The 20,231-nt window shown below is 45.1% G+C and overlaps 1 protein-coding gene across 3 annotated transcripts in view; it reads left to right on the forward strand.

Moving 5' to 3' along the window:
- Window positions 1-11,111: 11,111 nt before the first annotated feature.
- Window positions 11,112-20,231, forward strand: part of svep1 (sushi, von Willebrand factor type A, EGF and pentraxin domain containing 1) — a 72,318-nt gene continuing 63,198 nt past the window's right edge. Inside the window, exons 1-2 of one of the 3 annotated variants that reach the window (XM_076028301.1) lie at window positions 11,112-11,146; window positions 13,299-13,747. In XM_076028301.1, coding sequence (XP_075884416.1) covers window positions 13,343-13,747 — 405 coding nt within the window. In that variant the 5' untranslated portion in view covers window positions 11,112-11,146; window positions 13,299-13,342. Of the gene's footprint in view, window positions 11,147-12,618; window positions 13,748-20,231 lie in introns of those variants that run through there. The other 2 variants (XM_076028302.1, XM_076028300.1) reach the window with 2 other exon arrangements.

The raw sequence follows: 20,231 nt of genomic DNA on the forward strand, positions 1-20,231 counted from the left end.
TGTGTTTTACTCAATGATGCTCCAGCTGGACAATCTTGAACCTTTCTGCTTTGTGAGCATTTCTCACGTTTTTTTTTCAGGAAATATCCGACTCACCTAAGACCACCCACCCGCCACTGTCTCATGACAGCCAGGGGAAAACAATAGGCAGAATCGTTTTTAATCGCAAAGCAGAACATCAAAACAAAACTATCAGAGTCTTTCCTGCATGAGAGTGAAGTGCGCCTCGACAGGGACCATGGTACAATGCTCCCACTGGTGTCTCTAAGCTGTTGTTGCTTTTTGTCTGTTTATCAAAATGTGAGTAATTTGTGCAGCTTGCTTGCACAGTATACTATTACCATGACCCTATTACCATGAGGAAAAACTGTCAGCGGGGAAGTCTGTCGACGCTGCAGTAAACCACTGCCATGCAACTTAAGGAAGAAAAAAAAGAATTCATGTCAAAGTAAAAGCAGTTAAGATGTCATGTAATGGATTGGCTGTTCTAAACCCACAACGCATGGATTTATTCATCCAATAGCTGCCAGGTCAGAACCTAAATAATGTGAAACGTGAAAAGCTTCTTCATGAATTGAACTGAAGAAACGCGACACTCGTCTTGTCTCCCTCTGCTGATCGACACACCTTTATGAAAGATCAAACCGTGACTTTTGAACTTCCGACTTTGAACTCACTCACTCACTTTCTGAAGCCTTGACATGGTTTGCATGATTTGATTATCTCAAACGGAACCAACCGCACCTACGGTTAGATTAAAGATTCAGGCTATTAAAAACCTGAAGACGTTAGCGTCAGAAAATTGCTCACATCAGGTTTGTTTGAACTTGTAATAGGCGATTTGAAAAGTAAAGTTTACATATTAGCCTTTCTTCATTGTGAAATTGGGTACGCGATGAGTACACAATCCTGAATGAATATTACAGTGATATATTAAGTCATTTTAATTAAGTCACTAGATGACAGCATGCAAATTGTTGACTCCATAAAAGACTAGTGCTAATGCTGAAAACAAGTCTGTAACTTGCACAAACTCGTCATTTTGAGGCATTCTGCTAGTCAGCTCAGGTCTTAAATGTCAGTCATTCATTAAATTACAAAGGTTTTGCTGATCAGGTCACGTTAAAAGTAGAAAGAGTTTTTTTTAGGAGTTTGCAGGTATTGTCCCATCAATAACTGACTGGTGTTTGCCGGCTAATGGTGTGTTTGATCAGCCCACTGGACCATTGAAGCAACAAGATAAGGGTGGACGCTGGACTATCACAGAGGAAAAGATGCTATTATCCAACCCCTTTTATGCATTGATTTGTTGGTATTGTTCACCTGACAAGGCAGCTAAAGCATTCATTGGCCTTGACAACAACATGAGAGCAACACTTTTAATAGCGAAGAGCAAATGGTGTGTGTCCATATCAGGCAAAAAGCCCAAAATATCCTAAGCATTACCAGCGTATATTTGGGATATAAGCTGGATATAAACTGGTAGTAGAATTAATTGCCGACTGATTGTCGCAACCGTCCGATTCTTGTGTGAAATACTTTGAAGCTTTCTAGTATTTTCACTGTACAAGAGTGAATCAGCTCTCCCTCCAGTGAAGCAGTAGGCAATGACACATTATTAAAATTACACACAAAATTACACAAAAAAAAAAAATTAATTGCTGAGTCAGGGAGCTGTCATCATCTCTGACACATCTTTACCAGGGGAAAAAAGCACTGTTTTGGAATTTTTTTTCTTTAATTATCTTTAAACTAATATTGAAATTGAAATGAGTGCGTTAATGTTTGTTTTAGCTGTGGGTTGGGTTTTCTCTCTTTTGTCTGTCCCAGTTTCCCAGGATGAATAAAAGTCTACCTCACCCCATCTTTCTCTTTTAAATCATAGTAAAAGCGGTTTAGTGATTTGGTATAGCTTTCTTTGTCTTACACCAGAATAAGTCAGCACAGGGATGATCCCGTTTAAGGCAACTTGGTTATTCATTTAATGTGCATCCGAAGAATAATAATCACAATACTGAACCCCAATAGCGCTTAGAGTCCAGAAGCAAACTGCTCGTAAATGCTCCTTTGACTGTTCTAAGGAGATTGTGTTTCCACTTTCAGTAAACCCACCCTTTGTTTGGGCAAGAAACCATGTGAGCCACAAAAAAATGTCTTCCAGAGAAATTCTCAATGAGAGTGTTGTTTGTCTTGAAGCTTCAGAGGCTTGTGGCACCCTATCAGAGAGAAGATCCTCGCCATACGTAATAGAACACACATGCGTGCATTCAGCGCTTCTTTATTATGGAGGTTGTCATCGCACACATGTATACAGGTGCGCGCGTAGCGACTGTCTCCCGTCAAGCAGGAGACAGTTGGGTTCCTGTGAGACGTGGAGATTCTGGAGGTTATGTGTGTTAATCAGTAACTGCACCGTTTGCAGTTGTTTGCTCCTCAGTGGATGGAAAATTGGAGCAATGTGGAGGTAATGGCTGTGGGGCCTGTGGGGAGATGCAGGTCTGCATCGCTGGACTCACACGCTGATGATGCTTTTAGGACCAGGATGTTGGACAAAATAACATTTGCATGACAACGGATGTTACACTTTTAGGAAATATGCCTCTGTGTTTTCCGGTGACAAGGCAACAAAGAAGCACATTGATCCTGTGCTGATCCTGAGGCAACAGTTTGATGTTCATTTATTAACTTTATTAGGCCTGTTTTCCCTTAAAGTTTTCATTGGCTCTTATAAAAGCAGGGTTTTGTGCCAACTTCTGAGGTTTTTACTGTAGCGGGACATTGAAGGCATCTTGGATCTTGCAGGCCTTCTAGGGTCATTAAAGGCCACAGTATAATGCATTAACATGCCCATCTGAATTCATCTGTATACACAAGTTGATTATAGCATTTTGTGCACCAATTTTAATATATTAAATACACACTGCTTTGGAGTGTTTTCCTCCAAGCTTTTGTCAGAGGGTTCAGTTTTTTTTCATTTCTGTGCGCTGATCATGTGATGAAAGATCAAGTCATAAAACATTTCCCACGCGCTGGAGATGTTGCATTATGTCCACTTATTAAAAGAAGGGATCAAAGGAGATTATGGCCGGATTAAATCTAAAAACGGCACAGATTCACGTGAAAGGAAACCTGGGAGGAGAGTTATGTTGGTGTCCTGCCTAATGGAATGGTGAAAGCAGAAGTGGGAGGTGGGTCAGAGCTGTGGCACCTCATCTCACTAATGCACTGAGCCAAGGCCCCGTCGCACTACATTTTGAATGCAGCAGGCTTTTTCTTCCAGAGCACCGGTGCGTTCAAGCTCCACCTTACCTCATGCTGCACACTGACCATACGCTCATGTTATTGCTCTTAGGGGCGTGGTAAAGTCTGCTCTTAAGAAAGCTTCACAAATGTAAAAAACATTTCCCAGAATTGGGTTGTGGCAGATTCACAAACTCAGGCGTAATCAAGCTTTTGTTCCAACAACCATAACGTTGAGTGCCAAGATAAAATGCTGAGGGTCTGCAGCATATGTGGCTGATTATCACACTGTTTCTCATACCTGAGAATTGCGTTTTTTGTTTCCTGTCCATCCCACAAATGGATAAGCGGAGTGGAGTTTGGAGATTCTCTCTGCCCACTCCTGTCTTCAATATTATTTTAATGCATTTCATCACCTGCATACTACCAAAGACTTTGGGAGTGCTTGACTGTGAAGATGCAACCCTGCCCAAGAGCTGCAAAGGAAGGTATTTTTTGTGAATGATGAGGAAACTGTGTTTGCGTGCTTGGGTGGGTAGGTGGGAGTGTCAGTTGAAGGTCAGCATGCACATCTATGAATCTCGAACTTCCATCTTGAAGGTTAAATTAATGCCATTGGACTATTTATTGGTAACTTACAGGAGTTTTGCTTCTTCAGCTCTGAAAGAATTGGATATAGAGTCCCACACATTTAACCAGCGCTGAGGAGCAACAACCAGGAGGTGGTCCTAAAGGGTTCCCCAACCTATCTGCGAAGGCTTTTTGTCATGCTGATAGAGTAAAACCCATACAGTATTGGTGGTTACTCTGACGAGCCCGTGGGCCCCGCACGTCTATGTCACTAGCTTGTCTCTTCCAAAAACACGGCCGTCTCTTCATTTCACCTGCTCATTGTCGATCGATCTGAGGTTTTCTCTGGTTACAGAAGATTCAGTCCTCAGGCCGGAAAAGGAGCCTATTAGGTGACTTAGGGAAGGGTTTTGCATCTGAAATACTCAGTGTAAATCAATCTTTTGTGTCATGCGATTACGGCCGAGTGATGTCTGAGGAAAGCGAAGCAGCGACGCCGCTGGATCACAAATCAGTGCCGTCCAGGAGAATAATAATGGCCTGTTTAGAGAGAGACAGAACCTATTGACTACGTCCATGACAATCCTTCACGGGAACATTGTAAAACCTGTTCTCTGCAACGAGAAACAGCTCGTGGACTGATCAAAACAAACAACACTCTCACTTCTTTTTTCTTTTTGGCATCAGTCCTGTTCTCCAGAACCGTAGAGGGGCAAGAACGTTTCTGCTCTTTGTTTTCTGTCAAGTTCGCATGTAGCCACCTCCGGAGCAGACACAACATGTGACCGGAGGCATGACATAGTGTTTATTTATATCTGTCTATCTATTGACAGTAATGTAAGAAGAGGTTGCGCAATGTGGGGTAAAGAAGCAGGGGAGACAGGGCTGCAGCGAGGACGGGGACGGTGTAGGAAACTATTTCAAAGTTCAAGATGTTTAGAAGGAGAGGAATTATTTAAGCGAGAGTTTGACAAATAGACAACAGCGACGGGGGAGGAGGAGTTGGAGGAGTCGGTGGGGGGAAGGGGAGTGTCCACCAAGGAGGGGTGTGTGAACATAAGGCGGCGGAGATGGTAACTCGAGCCTCATGTTTACCATGTCCCACATACGAGTTCCTGGGACAATATGTTTGAGAACTCGTGTTCAGATCACGACCAAAACAAACCATCACCAGCCGCTGATTTTGGGAAACTTGACCTGAGAACACACCGAGAACATAATATTCTTAGCATTTAGCAACAGAGTAGCGGACAGATGAGGAGGAAGATGAACAGATGCTTCCCTGTCCAGGCACGTCTACACCTTGTTGGCTGCAGGAGGAGAGAGTCCTCATTTCACTAACACTTCTCACCATCCACACCATTATAAGCTTGTTATGCAATTTCACCAAACAGACCACCACATTTTTTTAACGTAGTTTTCATTTGATAAAGGCACAATATATGCAAAGGATGACAGAGCGACAGCAGCTTTCACTTATTAGTTTGATTTTCTGTTTCTCACTTGTACAGTTAAAGATCCTCCTTTATTACTGAGCTTTGTTTCTGGGGAGAAAAGATTCAGCTGTTATTGCAGCCAAAGTCCCAATTTTTCCTGATAGGAAACGGGAGCATAAACAGAGAATCAACACTGATGCCACCTCCTGTTATTTTGAGATGGAAATTATCCACAGTTGGCTACTACTCTGTCATACTGACTTATCTCTTGCATCACATGTTTGCAAAGCAATTTATCATGACATTACAGCCTTGCAGATATCTTATATGAGAGTCATCCATCATCTGTTTCAGCTTTTGCCTAGCAACAAAAGTGTTTAATGCAGCAATAGATAAACCGTGTTTAAATGCAGCAACAGAAATAGAGTGCACAAACCAAGATTTGCTCCACAAGTCAGAGATAGACACTTTCCAAAGAGGTCATTAGGACAGTCAAACCATTTCAACTTCAGTTTCCTCTGTCGGTCTGACAGTACTGACGTTACGTTTGAAAACTGTTGCAACATCAGAAAGATGTGACCTTAGATTGGCACTGGTTCCTGTTTTATAGCTCTGTTTACAAGAGAAAAATATAGGTCATTACCAGCCACTGTGTGTGTGTTTTTTTTTTTTACTGTCACTGTTGCCATCGTTATTTCGTCTCAATCAGACAGATATATACAGTTTAAACACATTGCCTGATCAATAGAAATAAATCCTGATGTTCACAAGTAACTGCTATATTTGTTATTTGAAGTTCTTGTGAACGTTCCAAAACTCTGGTCTGGACTTGTCTGCCTCCTTCTCTGCGTCAGGCCTCCAGTGCTGACACACTTTCACATTTGGCTGCTTCTTGATTGGAGCCCTCAAGAAAAAGGAAAAAAAACAAATAATTCCTGCACATACCAAGATAACTGACTGTGAGCACAAAGCAAACACTTTATACTTGTTACCAAAGACAGACGTGCATTTCAAGTCTTCCAGGATGGTTTTCTTTGCAAGAGACTCATTTGTTTTTGTCTTTGTGTTTTTAATCCTGATTCACCACCCAGAGCAGACAAGTCACAAGAGCAATAAGAGATTGGTTAACAACGACCCCAATCAGCTGAGACAGCAGCAGCAGCAGCAGCAGCAGCAGCTGCAGCACATGCTGTGTTTGTTTTCTTCATGTTCTGCTGAGGAGAGGAGTGCTGCAGGAAACTCCTCTTCCCAGACCCAATCAGATGTCCCAGGACGACTCATGTAGACACAAACAATTGTTATTAGTTTTTTTTTTACATTGGAGGAGGCACACCTTCTGTCCCATTTTTCAATGAGCGTGCTTGTGCGTACGCATGCGCACACAAAAATCCCTCGTATTTCAGTCCGTCCCCCCTCCCACTCCTCCTGCTGGCACCTCCCAGTCTGTCAGCTGTGGCTTGAGGAGGCTGTTTTCATGGAAGTCTGGCTGAATCCAGTTCTCGCTGCCTCCAGACACGACCTCCTCATCTTACTGCCTCACTCTCACAGTCCTCTAACTATCTCCCAGACCGCTCCTCCTCTTTTAGCACATTCTGTTTACTACTCGACTTTTCACTCGGGTTCAACCCCTCCCCACTCGCCCCCAACCCAGCATGATTTCCCCCTCTTGTTCCCGTTGTCCTCCACATCCTGTTTCACTTTGTTGCGAATGCACTTTTGTACCAACTCGAGAATTTCTCCGAAGGAAGAGGGTCTGGCAGGGGAGAGGAGGACAAACTAATAAAACAAACTACAATTAGTTTAAATGTACAGACAAGCTGTTGTGCACAGCAGGGGTCGAGCCAGTGCTCCAGCACAGTGGAGGACTCAGGCTGTCTGAGGTGCAGGGGCAAGAAAATAGGAAAGGGCACCAGCTGCATGGACTGGAGAGGCAGGCCACTACAAACCCCTGAGACTCAAAATAAATATATACGTCCACCAGGGGCTCCTCAAGGAAAATGTAGAATGTAGTTATTGATGCTTTCACCATTTTCACAATTTTCGCCCAACTGCACACTGCATTCCCTTCTAAATAGTACCCTCAAAGGCACTTTACTTGTATTTTGTCTCCCACAGGAAGTGCTTGTTCAAGTTTTCTTAAATGTCAGGGTCCTCCAAAGGCCACCTCATCATACTGCAATCTCTGAAAGGGCACCATTCATCACATAGTGACGACAGGGGGTTCATCAGCTTGTTTGTCCCACACTGTTATTTGAAGACTTGCTGGCCCCACGTTGGGATCATTTGGGATCATTTAGGTCAGTGGCCCCCAACCTTTTTTGCACCACATGACCCGTGGACCGGACACGGTTGTCTACTTCCAAACTTGTGGAAGCTTACTTACATTGTGATCTACAGATCTAGGTAGTGTTTACGAATGATTACTTTTCATCTTCACAGTCTAGGGTGAAAAACAGTCCAAAATTTGAGACTATGAGACACCATGCTGCGTTGTCATAACGGGACTGTTTGCTCATTTCATGGCAGATTTTTGCATTCATGTGTGTATTTGTACTCCACAATTGATCACTCTTAAGGAGGCATGGAATCTCACACCTCTCATCTTCATGGGCCTTTCCCACGGTGGCTTCCTCTCCATCTCTGATGTGCTCATCGGTGTTGGCTTACTTTTGGCCGAATGACGTCTTTCATTGCATGAATAAGTAATCATGGAAAGGTTTGCAGCGAAAGCAAGCTGTGAATTTGCATCACTGTGTTTGCAGTGATCACGTCCAAATGTTTGAGGCGAAGGAAGTGTGACCATGAAAGGCAAGATACATCCATTCGCCCAGCACCATTGTATGCATGTTAATTCATTCACATTTACATATTTTAATTGGTTTTCCTGTTCGATTTGGTTTTGATTGGCTTGAGATTGATTGATGATGGCAACGTTCTGACATGACGCCCCCTGATTGGATCTTGCTGACGCAATTTGAAAAAAGAACGTCCAGTGCAACTAAATTTACTGCATTGTGGCCAGCCTTTGTCATTATTTGTAAAACCTTAAATTAGTTGATTTGTTATCTTCTTTCATAAAAGAAGACACATTGGGGTTCTTGTTTGGTCAATCCAGCTCTCCATCTCAAGGACATCCATTTCTTGCTGCCTGGTTTGGCTTATAAAATATTTATGCTGTGTCTCAGAGTGGACCAGTCTATAAATAGTCCCTGCTCAAACGTGAAACCATTATTCTCTCAGCTGTCGGCTTAACGTCTCACTCTCCAAGGCTCACAGGTATAAAGCCATCCACAGCTACACTGGCAGTCTGGATGCCTGCTGCATTCAGATCATGGAGATGGGCCGTTTTTCTTCATAAGTGTGCAAAAGCGCGCACGCACACACACACACACACACTTACAAAATCCATATGCTGGTGCAATCTCTTTTCCCTGCCAAGAATGACTGTCCAATGAGGAGGAGGGGGAATGATCAGGCGTCTGCTCGGCCTGCAGGAGCAGACTGGTGGAGAGAAAATACATTCTTGTCTCTGTTAAATAAATTATGTACATATATATATATATATATATATATATATATATATATATATATATATATATATACATATATGTATAGTGTATAAATATAATCAGCCATATATACATACATATACAGTACATACATATGGCTGATTATTGTCAGTTCGAATGTCAAATAAATGTAAATTATTTGATAACGAAATTAAATGTCAATTTAACTAAGTACATCTAATGCTGTAGCATTCTGTAAGGCTTTTCAATTGAGGTATTTGATCAGCCTTTTTTCTGGGAGAGCTGAGGTCTTCAACAAGTCCTTATTTACGACACTCTCAAGGGTGACAGTGATACTGGAGGAAATTATTAGCAAACGTTTGATAACCGCTGCTGATGATTTCATAAAACTACAGACACAGGGGGGAAATAACGCAGTCACTTGTCATGGTCAACCGGTCTTACTTCCTTCTTTTCACCAATACAACCTCAACTCCCCCTCAGCTTCTTCACAAGAACATTGCTTTTGCCTCCCACATGGACTGTGTCTCATTGCGCAAGGTGCAACATTTGACCAAGAACGCTTTCAGCTTGCTTTGTCAGTTTTCCCCGACAAAATGTACATTCTCATCAAATAAGTGTTTTCTTTAAGGTGAAATACCATCCCCGTCACTATTAAAGTGGAGTTACAGTGTAAACTGTTTGTGATTCTTTTTTATATTTGTTACATATTATATTATGTCGCTATAGTTGGTCGAAGGTGAAAGTTCTTACCTTGCGGAAAGAAAAGATAAAGTAATGTAATAGCGCTATCTGATGGTGCCAAAACGGATAACATCTTCTGGCCACTTTGGGTGCATTGACGCCCCACTGCCTGCAGAGGGCAGTGTGTCATAACCCTGCACCTGAAGTGCTCAACGAATTAGAATCACGTCAACGCTACGACGACAGTTGATAAATGTGGGTAGAGTATTTTCATTTTGAAGATACACCGTTTCACAAGGTTTGTTGTTGTCTTTTTACAGATTGTGATAATATATTCAAACGAACGCCATTTTTTTTTAAGTGAGGGTGACGTCACCAAGATGGGAGAACGTTTGCAGAAAGTCTTATCTAAAGGAACGTCATGGCTCCTTTTGGATTTTTGTGGCACTTTGTAGTATATCGTTATATTTGTATAAGTTATTATCATAACTGACATTTTTCACGGGACTTAGTATGTCATCACAACCACTATTTTCTTTTTCTTACAGTAGTGGGATATATTTTTAGTAAATTAAGAAAAACGACGTACCAGCGTAAATATCGACATGAAATTGTCTGGTGTAAAACTGCCAAGTTGCGTGTAACGTGCAGAGCTTTTCGCCAGTGAGCCAACAGGTACAAGAGCAGCAGCAGCAGCAGCAGCAGCACGACACGGATGGAACAAAGTGTGTAGGCCAGGTTCTTAGTGGAAACACCTGTGTTGTGTTCACCCTAGGATTGCAAGTACACATGGGAAATGTATAAACAGAAAAGCACACAATGTTGGGAAGAGTGCCTACTTTTGGAAATTAAAATAGTGGATACGTATCACATTCTTAATTTGGTTAAGACTAGTCCAGCTTCAAGTTCAGTTAGGTTACTTCAAAAAGAAAATCTTCATAGTGTATCGTCACACACTCACACACACACACATACACCCTCCTGCCTCCCAGGGGACCCCACCACAAGTCTGCTGAGGGGTCTCGAGTGCCATAAAGCAGGAAGTCACAGCTGTGCTCATCCGCCTTTCAGCATGTGTGAGAGTGTTTGTATGTGTGTAGATCTGGGTCAGTGTTTGCGTGTGCGAGTGTACAGGCTCTTTGGTCTTGGTCCTGTTCGTGTCCCAGTTGTTTATCTCGTCAGCATGACGTTTCTTTCTATTTCCACATCTTTACTGTACAAGTTTCCAGCTTGGCTTCAACTCACACAGGCTAATAAACACGGCCTAATATGTCATTGTGGCTAATAGTGTTAGACTGACTGCACTGGGCTTCAGTGGTGGAAAACACACCATGCACACGCACTTAATCATCTTCTTTTTTTTTCTCCCGTAGTGTTTCTGTCACCACCTCTATTGCATCTATATTTCTCTGCCCTTCTTGATTTCCCTTATTGTCTTTTATCTTTAGATGGCAAAGCTATCAGAGCAGTGTTTGCACATTGCAGTGGCCACTTTCTAACTGTTTAAGAGAAAGTATGATGTTAATTTATCTACAAAATAGAAGGTCATAATAAAAATCAGGTTATTAAACTTCTATGGGAAAAATTGTGATGTTTGACCAGACTTCATCCCGTCTACTGTTTGATTTACTGTTTTCTGTTTTTTCTAGAAGTCCAGGCTCTGACTGTCAGCATGCTGTCCTTGAGGTAAATATATAAATAACTAAATGTAAATAAAATGTTGTGTTTAAAGTGACAGCCTTTTATATGCAACAGAAAAAACATTTTGGACAGAAATTGAGGGTGAAGATAGGTGCTGATGATGAAGCTGATCAAACATTTGTTTAACGCAGATGGTTATGACAGATACATTCAAGATTTGCAGTGAAGAGGGTCACAATGACATAACTTACTGCTGCAGGATTGTGTGTTCAAACTGGTGTTTAAGAAATTCAAGCATCATGTGACACTGAATTAGCAAATGACTTCAGCCCCTCCTCCGTCTTGCAGTTCTCACTCATTCCTGTTCGCTCAGCAATTTAACTCGTTTGAAGAAGCTGACTGAAGTCAATTTCTCAGACATGAGATTGTTGCCCCGACACTTTACCACATGGATTGACAAACTCATTGTCAGAGTTCTCATCCAGGAAATTATAGACATAAATGAAATGCACAACATTTCAACCAGAACCGATATGGACAACATCCACTAGGTCAGACACGACTAACTGACATGACAAAGAGGCCGCCGTGCATCACCCTCAACCCTCTCTGTTCAACCCATAGATGATCCCTCAGGCTTATTCCCAGTCCAAATAGTACTTGAATAATTGGACATCTTTCTCAGTCGCCTGTGTTTTTTCTGTTCTTTGTCCTGCTTCCATCTTGACTCTGTCCTCTCCCGGTGTGTCTGCGGCTCCCGGTTAAGCTGTAAATCTCGGGGACTTTTTTTTTTAATGGGTGCTGTGTGCCTCTGTAACACCAGACTGCCTTTTGTTTTGGTTACAGATAAAATCACTAAAGAAAACCACAGCGGCAGGGGGAGTGAGGGGTGAATAGGGGAGAGGCTACGAGGGGATCAAGACTTGCAGGAAAACTGTGCACTAAACGAGTGTGAATCCCTGCGGTGCGGGAAGGAGAAATGTGCTCTTCGTGCTCTTCGTGCACTTTCGCCTTTTTCTTCCGAGTAGAAAGAACCGAGACGAGGTGGAGAGGAAATGGCCACTAGTTTGACGAATCAGACGTGCAGTTCAGATTGAATTCCTCTCTCGCTCAAAAGCAGCGTCTGTCTCGGTACTTGCGTGATTTTTAAATGCATTATATTGTGAGTGCATGTGGTCAGATTCAGATGATGAGCGGTGGTGCACTGTACAGTAGCAGACGAGGTGATTTCAGGGCCAGCGGCGAGCTGCCGCTCTGACAGTGAGTCTCCCCCACCCACTCCAGAGGTGAGAGAAAGATACGTGGAGAGAGGGAAGAAAGGAAGAGATGAGGAGCACGGAAAGAGATTGGCGGGGGTACGGGGGGAGAAAAAGAGGAGGGTTGACGGGGGAGAGAAAAAAAAAATGACTTCACGGCTGTGACCAGCCCGGCCCCCTTTTTCCCTTCAGCCTCTCTCAGCCTCCCAACTTTTTCCTCCCTCCTCCTCCTCCTCCTCCTCCTCCTCCTCGTGTGTGTGTGTGTTTTTAAATGATTTGGAGAGAAGAGGGGAACAAGCATTCAGAGCCTGGATGACGGTGTAGGCAGGAGCCCGAGGGTCAGCAGCAGGACCGCCGAGGACCGAAGAGGCTCGCAGGAATTTGGGATCTGACATTACAGGCATTTTAAAAACGATCAGCGAGGAGGAGGAGGCAGAGTTGCAACGATATCGGAAAACATTTCTGTTTATAACAATCGTCAGCTAGCTTCTTCAAGGTGTTGCGACTGCACTGAAAGTCGGGCAAAAGGCAGATGAACTGAGTTATTTTGGTAGAAACGGCAGGCGGAGACCTCGCAAACTGAGTCTAAACATTTTTCCAGACGGGACCGGGAGTTTTTTTTTTCCACTGGAGAGAGACAGATGGAGAGAGGAGCATTTGAATGAATTAAGAAAATTCCTGATCTTCTTCCAGCGATGCTTTTGAGGGAATCTTCAAACTTTTGCTGTCTGAAAGTCCTGCACGCTGAAGCAGACGTAGGAAACTTTTATCTCCGCTGAAGATTGCTGAGGATTCACATTGGTTTTATTTAAAACAAAACAAGAAAGAAATTCCTGTGCAAGCAGGTATTGTGTGGACTGTCACCATGTTTTCTCTGAAATCCTCTTTTGCATGGACCTCTTGCCTGTTGATGCTGTGCGTCCTCAACGTGTGGACTGCAGCCCAGCAGCCTCAGTCGCGCCTGCAGCCCCGCCGCTCCAGACTGATGCCGGCGACAACGGCGTCCGCTGGCAACCTGTCGGAGAGCGCCGAGAGCAAAGTTGAGCGCCTGGGCCAGGCGTTCAAGCGCAACGTGCGCGAGCTGCGTGAGAAGAGCTTCTGCCTGGACCTGGTCTTCCTGGTGGACGAGTCGTCCAGCGTGGGCGCCAACAACTTCCTGAGCGAGCTCAGGTTCGTGCGCAAGATGCTCTCAGACTTCCCCGTGGCGCCCGAGAACACCCGTGTGGCGTTGGTCACCTTCTCGTCCAAGACGCACGTGGTGACCCGGGTGGACCACATCTCGGCGCCCAAGGCCAACCAGCACAAGTGTTCCCTGTTCAACCTGGAGATCCCGGCCATCAACTACAAAGGAGGGGGCACCTACACCAAAGGAGCCTTCCAGAGGGCAGCGGTGAGCTTCACGTACCTGCAGCTCAGCTGATTTATTGTCGCCATTCGTGCTTAGTGTGTGTGTGCGCGCGTGTGTGTGTGTGTGGGCGTATCTCCGGGAGTGCAGCCTGCTGTGTGTGCAGGCGCTGATTGTGGCTCAGAAAGGCTGATGTTAATGAGGCCCCACGTGCCCCTGCTGTTTTTTTTCTTCCCCCTCCTGCTTCCTCTAAATTACACAGCAGCAGATAGGGGAATCCGCTTGTCTGATAATAGCTCAGGAGTTTCCAGTGATAAAAGCACCAAGGGGGAATGGGCACACGCACACATGCACACACGCGCATATTTAAACACGGTGCAGCTCCTGCAAAATTATTTGCGTGAAAGAAAAGAGTGGGTTTGCACTTTGTCACAGCTTTTGCATCTGATCTGATCTGATCCTCTTTGTTTTAGATGAAGTTAATGAAAGGAAACGGTACTCAACTGAATCAGGTCGGGTGATGCCTGTTGTGTGGCCGAGGAGGATTTAGGGGGTCATGTGAGCTTCCTCTGGGTCAAAATGTGCTTGACAGTTTACGGTTTGTTGATTTGAGCAGCCTGACACACACACACACACACACACACACACACACACACACACACACACACACACACACACACACACACACAGGACATATGGCACGATTCATCTGTCAAGTCCAAACAGCCCAGCTGTGAAAGCTGTGTTGGTGGTATAGGGGGCTTATCCTGTGTAAACACACCTCAGCTCCGGCCTCAGATCTGCCTGTAGGTTCCACCTCCGCCTGACAAAGAAGAAGGAGATGATCGACACTGATGTGGACTCATTTTTTTTCCCCCCTTCCATTTTTTTTGTGCATCTCAGGCCGACACAGCCGCTTGGTGGTAAAAAGCGCCAAATCCATGTTATGACTGCGTGCAGCGAAGTTGGAGAAGCTCTTCCTGCTGTAGGCGTGAAGCAGCTGATGGTTTTAGATTGGTGCTGCCAGCTGCAGCTTGTTGCAGACTAGTCAGCGATGTGTCTCCGAATGTGTGTGAAAAAATACCCCACTAGTGTTGTATACCTGGAGATTAGTCTAGGTCCCGACACCACTTTCTAAGGGTCTCAGTCTCGTCTCTGACTCGGAGGCATTTTTACTCGGTCTTGGACTGGGAGGACTTGGGATTTTTGATCAAGACCGGTCATGACTCAGCCAACACTACAATGACACAGTAATAACAGAAAATAATCAAGCTGCTGCCGTTTTACGGTCTGTTTGTGACACCCAGAGTGACACCCTGCTCCCCTTTTTCCTAGTTAATTTATTTTTTTAATTCTATGAAGCAAAGTTGTTTTTTTTAGAAAATGGTTCAAAATAGTTGGCAAAGCAGCAAAATACCTTGCTGTTTTTTCTTGATTTTTCTTTGATATATAAAGTGTTGGTCTTGTCTTGGTATCGAACCCCAAATGTCTTGGTCTTGTCTCGATCGCGATACTCTCTAGTCTTGATAATCTCTTGGTGTTGGTTGGGGCTGTCTTGGCTACAGCACTACCCCCTGTTTAAAGCGTGATTCAGAAACACGTCTCAGCTCGATGCTTCAGCCTCGATTGGGCGCAGCTTGCCGTCCAAACAGAATTGCGTCATTTCAGGTTCGGTGGATGAAAAATGGTGCGCAAAGCTGCGGTGCCTTCCCTCCCCGTTAAAAGCTAATAGCTTTGGACCACGTCGTCTGGCTCTCGCGCTGAAATCTCGGCCCTCAGGACGGCATTTCAGCTTGCACCCCTTCATTAAGTGCTGATAAGGAGACTGCTGGCTGCATCCCAGCTTCTGAACTGCACAGAAATCCAGCGAAAAGGCTCATCGAGGGGAACTTTTTGTGCCTTATCATTACATCACAAACGCGCTGCGTGATCCCAGCCATTTATCAAGCGATGCAGTCCTCCCAGCCAGCCAGAGGTAACTCCAGTCAAAAAAAACAACAACAATGTTTTGCTGGCCGTGGGTCCAAACATGGTCCGCGATCACAGAGGGGAGATGACTTCTCTTTCCAGTGTAGCATTTTCATGGTGCGAGTCAGACCCCGGGCTGTGCATGAGTAATGGGAGAGCTACGTGCAGCCTACACGGAGCTGAGAATTTTTCGGAAAGACAAATGAGCTTAGCAGACGCCGGCGGAGACGCGGGCACACAAGCCGGTGTCCCACACACACATAAACACGCAGAAACACACACACACACACACACCTGACAGATTTCCCTCTGAAGTTTACTGTGTGTTCACACGGTGGAGGAAATGATGTAAAATGAGGAAAAAGCAGGAGGAGAGAGGGGAGTTGGGGGTGCGGGGGGTGGCAGGGGCGGTGAACCTTTGATTTATCGCGTAATAGTCTGGGCTACTTTATCGTCTGTCTGAAACGGACTGGATGGAGAAAAAAGGGCAGCGATGGTCGTCAGTTTCCATCAGCTCAGCCGGAGACGAGCTCTGCTAACACTCATCCGCACGCCGCACATCCGCCTGTCAGCGTGCGCTGACTGACAGGCGGCCGTTTCCAGATGTTTCGCTCTTGCGGTGTGTTTTCACATCGTGGTTTTTGCCCTGTTAACCCCCGCCTCCCCGCCCTGTCTCGCCCCGCCCACCCCAACCCGGCTGCACCCTCTTCGTTAGTTCTTTCTTGTGTCTGCCCAGATAAAAGGAGGGGCGTTCCCATGTGCGCACTGTGTGCTAACATGCAAAAAAAAAAAATAAGACCAGACACCAAAGAGAGAGTGGCTATAATTGATAATTACAGTTAGAAATAACAACAATAATGCCACATTTTATCCCTTCAGCGGCTCTTGGCTCTGGTGAGAGCTGCAGAGAGCTGGGATCCATTAGGGAGAGACATTTTTCCACCAGCCATGCATGTAGAGACGGGGCCGTCATCCAGCGTTCCTCTTCTTCTTCTTCTCCTCCTCTGTCTCCGCCGGCTGTCTGCAGTCTGTCGCTCCGCTCAGCTAATTACCACGTACAGTAAGTCGTCAGTACACAGAGGGAGGGGCTAAAGAAGGGCGGGGCTAAAGAAGGGTGGGGCTAAAGGCTGGACAGGAAGTTGAAAGACGAAGAGAAGAGAAGAAGACATCTCACACAGCAAAATGTGACTGGGAAGACATTCTTCATTTCAGGAAGTACTAAAAAAAAAAAAAACGTCTGTCAGAATTGTCATTTGACAGAAGTGGCCACATTTATAGATACTCACTACGTTTACATGACACTCAAAATAACCAAATTATTGACTTAGTCCGACTATGACTGTAGAACTGAAATGCATGTAAACGCGCTAGTCTGACTAAAATCGGAGTTGGAGAACCCAGATTGAGACACCCAGATAATGCGATTGGAATTTCAATTTCTCCTTCATGTATATACCTTTTGTCCGTTTAACTGGACAATGCATATGCGCATGCACCACACCTGCACAAAGGCGTGTACCCCCGGAACAAAAATAATCAAAACACAAGCAGCACACCTCCCTGCTCCCGATGTAAAGCAGCAGCACCCTCTCCTGTCTCCCTGCTGGATGTAACGTGAATGACGCCGGAAGCTAGCCAAGAGTTAGCTAGGAGCTAACCAGGAGCTAGCCAGGAGTTAACTAGGAGCCAGACAGGAGTTAGCTAGGAGCTAGCCAGGAGCTAGCCACGCGCGCTACAACCTGCTAGTGAAGAGTGCCGCACTTTGTCCGGCCATTTTGTCGCATCTCGTTTCAGGATCTGCCTTTCGTCTTCCTCTGAGTCAGACGCGATAACGTGGCGGCGGCAGGTGACGTCACTCACTGCACTGCAGTATTTTATTTTTCCAAAGGAGCAGATTGATTCCTTTCAGGAGAAGCAGATTTTTTTTGCGTGCTGTACCTGATGCATCGAGTCGATCACATCACCTTCTGCGGCGCTCAACCATATTCTTTCCTCTTTTAGTGTAATTGCCCTGAAAAAGTAGATCCTTTTTCCGACCCTCTTTAGTTCTGACTTAATGCCTTTTCCACGTGTTGTGTTTTTTTTCTCTCCCTTACTTCAACACGACCTAATACCCTGGAGGCAGCGCTGGGTTAAGCCTATATTTTTATTTGGTTGGTTGCTGGTAATCTAGTCCGTCCTTAAATGTTGTTGTTTTTTCCATCATTGCTTTTGAGTCCAGTCTTTTTGTGTCACAACTCGTCTGGGTGTCTGGAAGATTTCTCCTCCTGGCTTGTCCTGTGTGGCCAGATGACACCCCCAGCCATGCTCCTTGCGGGCGGGCAGGTCAGCCTCTGGCAAACATACAAGGGCACTAAACTGGACTTGGCCGCTGTGCTCTGTTGTGCCTCGGTGGCGGCGGTTCGAGACACAAACAGATGGACAGAGCGTGAAACGAGACGTGACGAGTTGGAGGACGACGGACGACGGAGGGGAGAGGAGAGAAAAGGAGGAAGCGATGGGAGGAATGTGTCTGCTGCGCTCCGTTTTCTCCACTAATGTTTTAACCTGGTTTTGGTCTGCGTCTAAACAGACTGCTGAGCAGTTTACTGGCGTTTCCCCTCAGTAAATGCAGCTCCCGGCCAGCTGGTGTGTTTCTGGGACCGAGAACCGTGTGTCTGAGTTGGACCAGTAGGTTGGATATTTTTCTCTGCTCTTTTCTTTTCTTTTTTTTTTTTTTTTGCTTGAAACCTCCAGGTCCACACCCTGTATTCATGTACAAATGAATCCCTCAAAACCAAGTTTCCAAGGAGGCAGCGTGTCTCCAAATTGTTTTCTATTGTTTATGTCTGATAGTTGGATTTGGGCTCAAAGGTCGGGATAGATGATCTCCAGTCTCACGAGCTTTCCTGGAGTACGTAAAGCTTTTAACTTTTTTTTTTTTAACCAACCCTTAAACCACTCTTTGGCTCCAGAATATTGTAAACAAACACCTTTTTACACTTGCTGCCGTGACTTAGAAAACATGTGTTACAGCCCGCGTGTGGCCTCGCCGGTGGTTCAGAAGAGGGACCTGTCAATCACGCTCGGCTTGAGACGATGCCTTTTCTTTTATTGAGCCTTGCCAGACCACTTTAAGCAAAACAAACACAGAGGACTCGGCTCACGAGGCCCCGTCCTCTTCATTCCAGCAGCGAAATGTCGTTTGTTCCATTTCTCCTCCTTTTTTATGCTTTCCATCGTGCTACCCCTCCCCCCCGGAGCCACAGGCTCTCCGCACCAGAACATCATCATTGTCAGCTTTGATGCACCACAGCCAAAATATGCCGTATTGTTTTTCCAAACATTGTCTATTAGATTAAATGTGGCCCGTGAGAGTTGCTTATGTTTGGTTGAGACGTACTTCGGTGATCCTACACATTCCTGACCTGCGGCCGCAGGCGCACAGGTTCACACTCTGAGTCTGAAGCCTTTGTCTTAATTTCTGCGTGGCGGGGGAAGGGTTCGTGGGATGCAACTGTTTAGGAGAGAAACGGTACAGCATCCAGTCATCCATGACTGGCTGACTAGAGCATCATTTTATGTTCCCTTGGCCGAGTTTCCAACAATGCGGTGAGATTAGATCCATCCAGCATCGACGGATCACTTCCAACTTTTTTCCCCCTGACATTGTCCAACATTGGCACAACATTTTTTAGAAAAGGTGAAAAAATAGGCGTACAGTTGTGGCGAAAATGTTCTCTCCTACAAATAAATACAAGGTACGTTCTTTGATCCAGCCTCCAGAGTTGGACCCTGCCACGATAAGCTGATAACAACGGTCTCTGTTTTCTGTCTGTGCAACCAGCCGTCTCACCCTCAAACATTTCCTCCCCCTTCCTTTCGTGGAACCCCCACCCACCGACCCACCCGCCTCCTCTTCATCCTCACTAATGAGAGGATGCGACGGAGGGACGGAGCAGACTCGCCCAACTGACCAGAGGAGCTGCGATAAGACAGAGACCAGACGGGGACCGTCTGCAGACACCAGACATCAAAATTCAACGCCGGGGTCTCGGTCACTCCCTGTATTTTCAGCAGCACCTCATAAATCTCCTACTTGATTACGAAAAAAAAAAAAGTTAAAGTTAAGCGAGGCTTAGAAATGATGCACATTACTTTTGTCAGTTCAGAAATGACTCCCAACACAGACAAAGAAAAAAGTTCCTTCTTTAGTCCCTGCCCCCCTTCCCCCCCACCTTACTTTATGTCTTTGTTTTTAGTTTATGGACCAGTTTGACTGGATTTTTCGCCCCTGTTAGTAGTCAACTGACCTTGTTTCAATCCCAGTTTTATGCTTTTGATTAAGCTTTATATAAACCCAGTACAGTTTCAATCGTTGCACATGCAAAGTCATACACCTGCATAGCTAACCAAGTCTTCACATGGGGCTGGTGATCCTCTCTGCTTCATTGTATTGACATTATTGGCCCTTGTTGCGTCACTCTCAATAGCTGCGTTTCCATTACCCCTAGAATTGTGCAAAACCTAAATATCACTATAAAAAACTGATAATGGAAACATCTAAACTTCAAAGAACCCC

The sequence above is a fragment of the Nelusetta ayraudi genome, unplaced genomic scaffold (assembly GCF_046127955.1).
Source record: "Nelusetta ayraudi isolate G7.1 ecotype Tasmania unplaced genomic scaffold, CSIRO-AGI_Nayr_v1 ptg000022l, whole genome shotgun sequence".
Classification (NCBI taxonomy): Eukaryota; Metazoa; Chordata; class Actinopteri; order Tetraodontiformes; family Monacanthidae; genus Nelusetta; species Nelusetta ayraudi.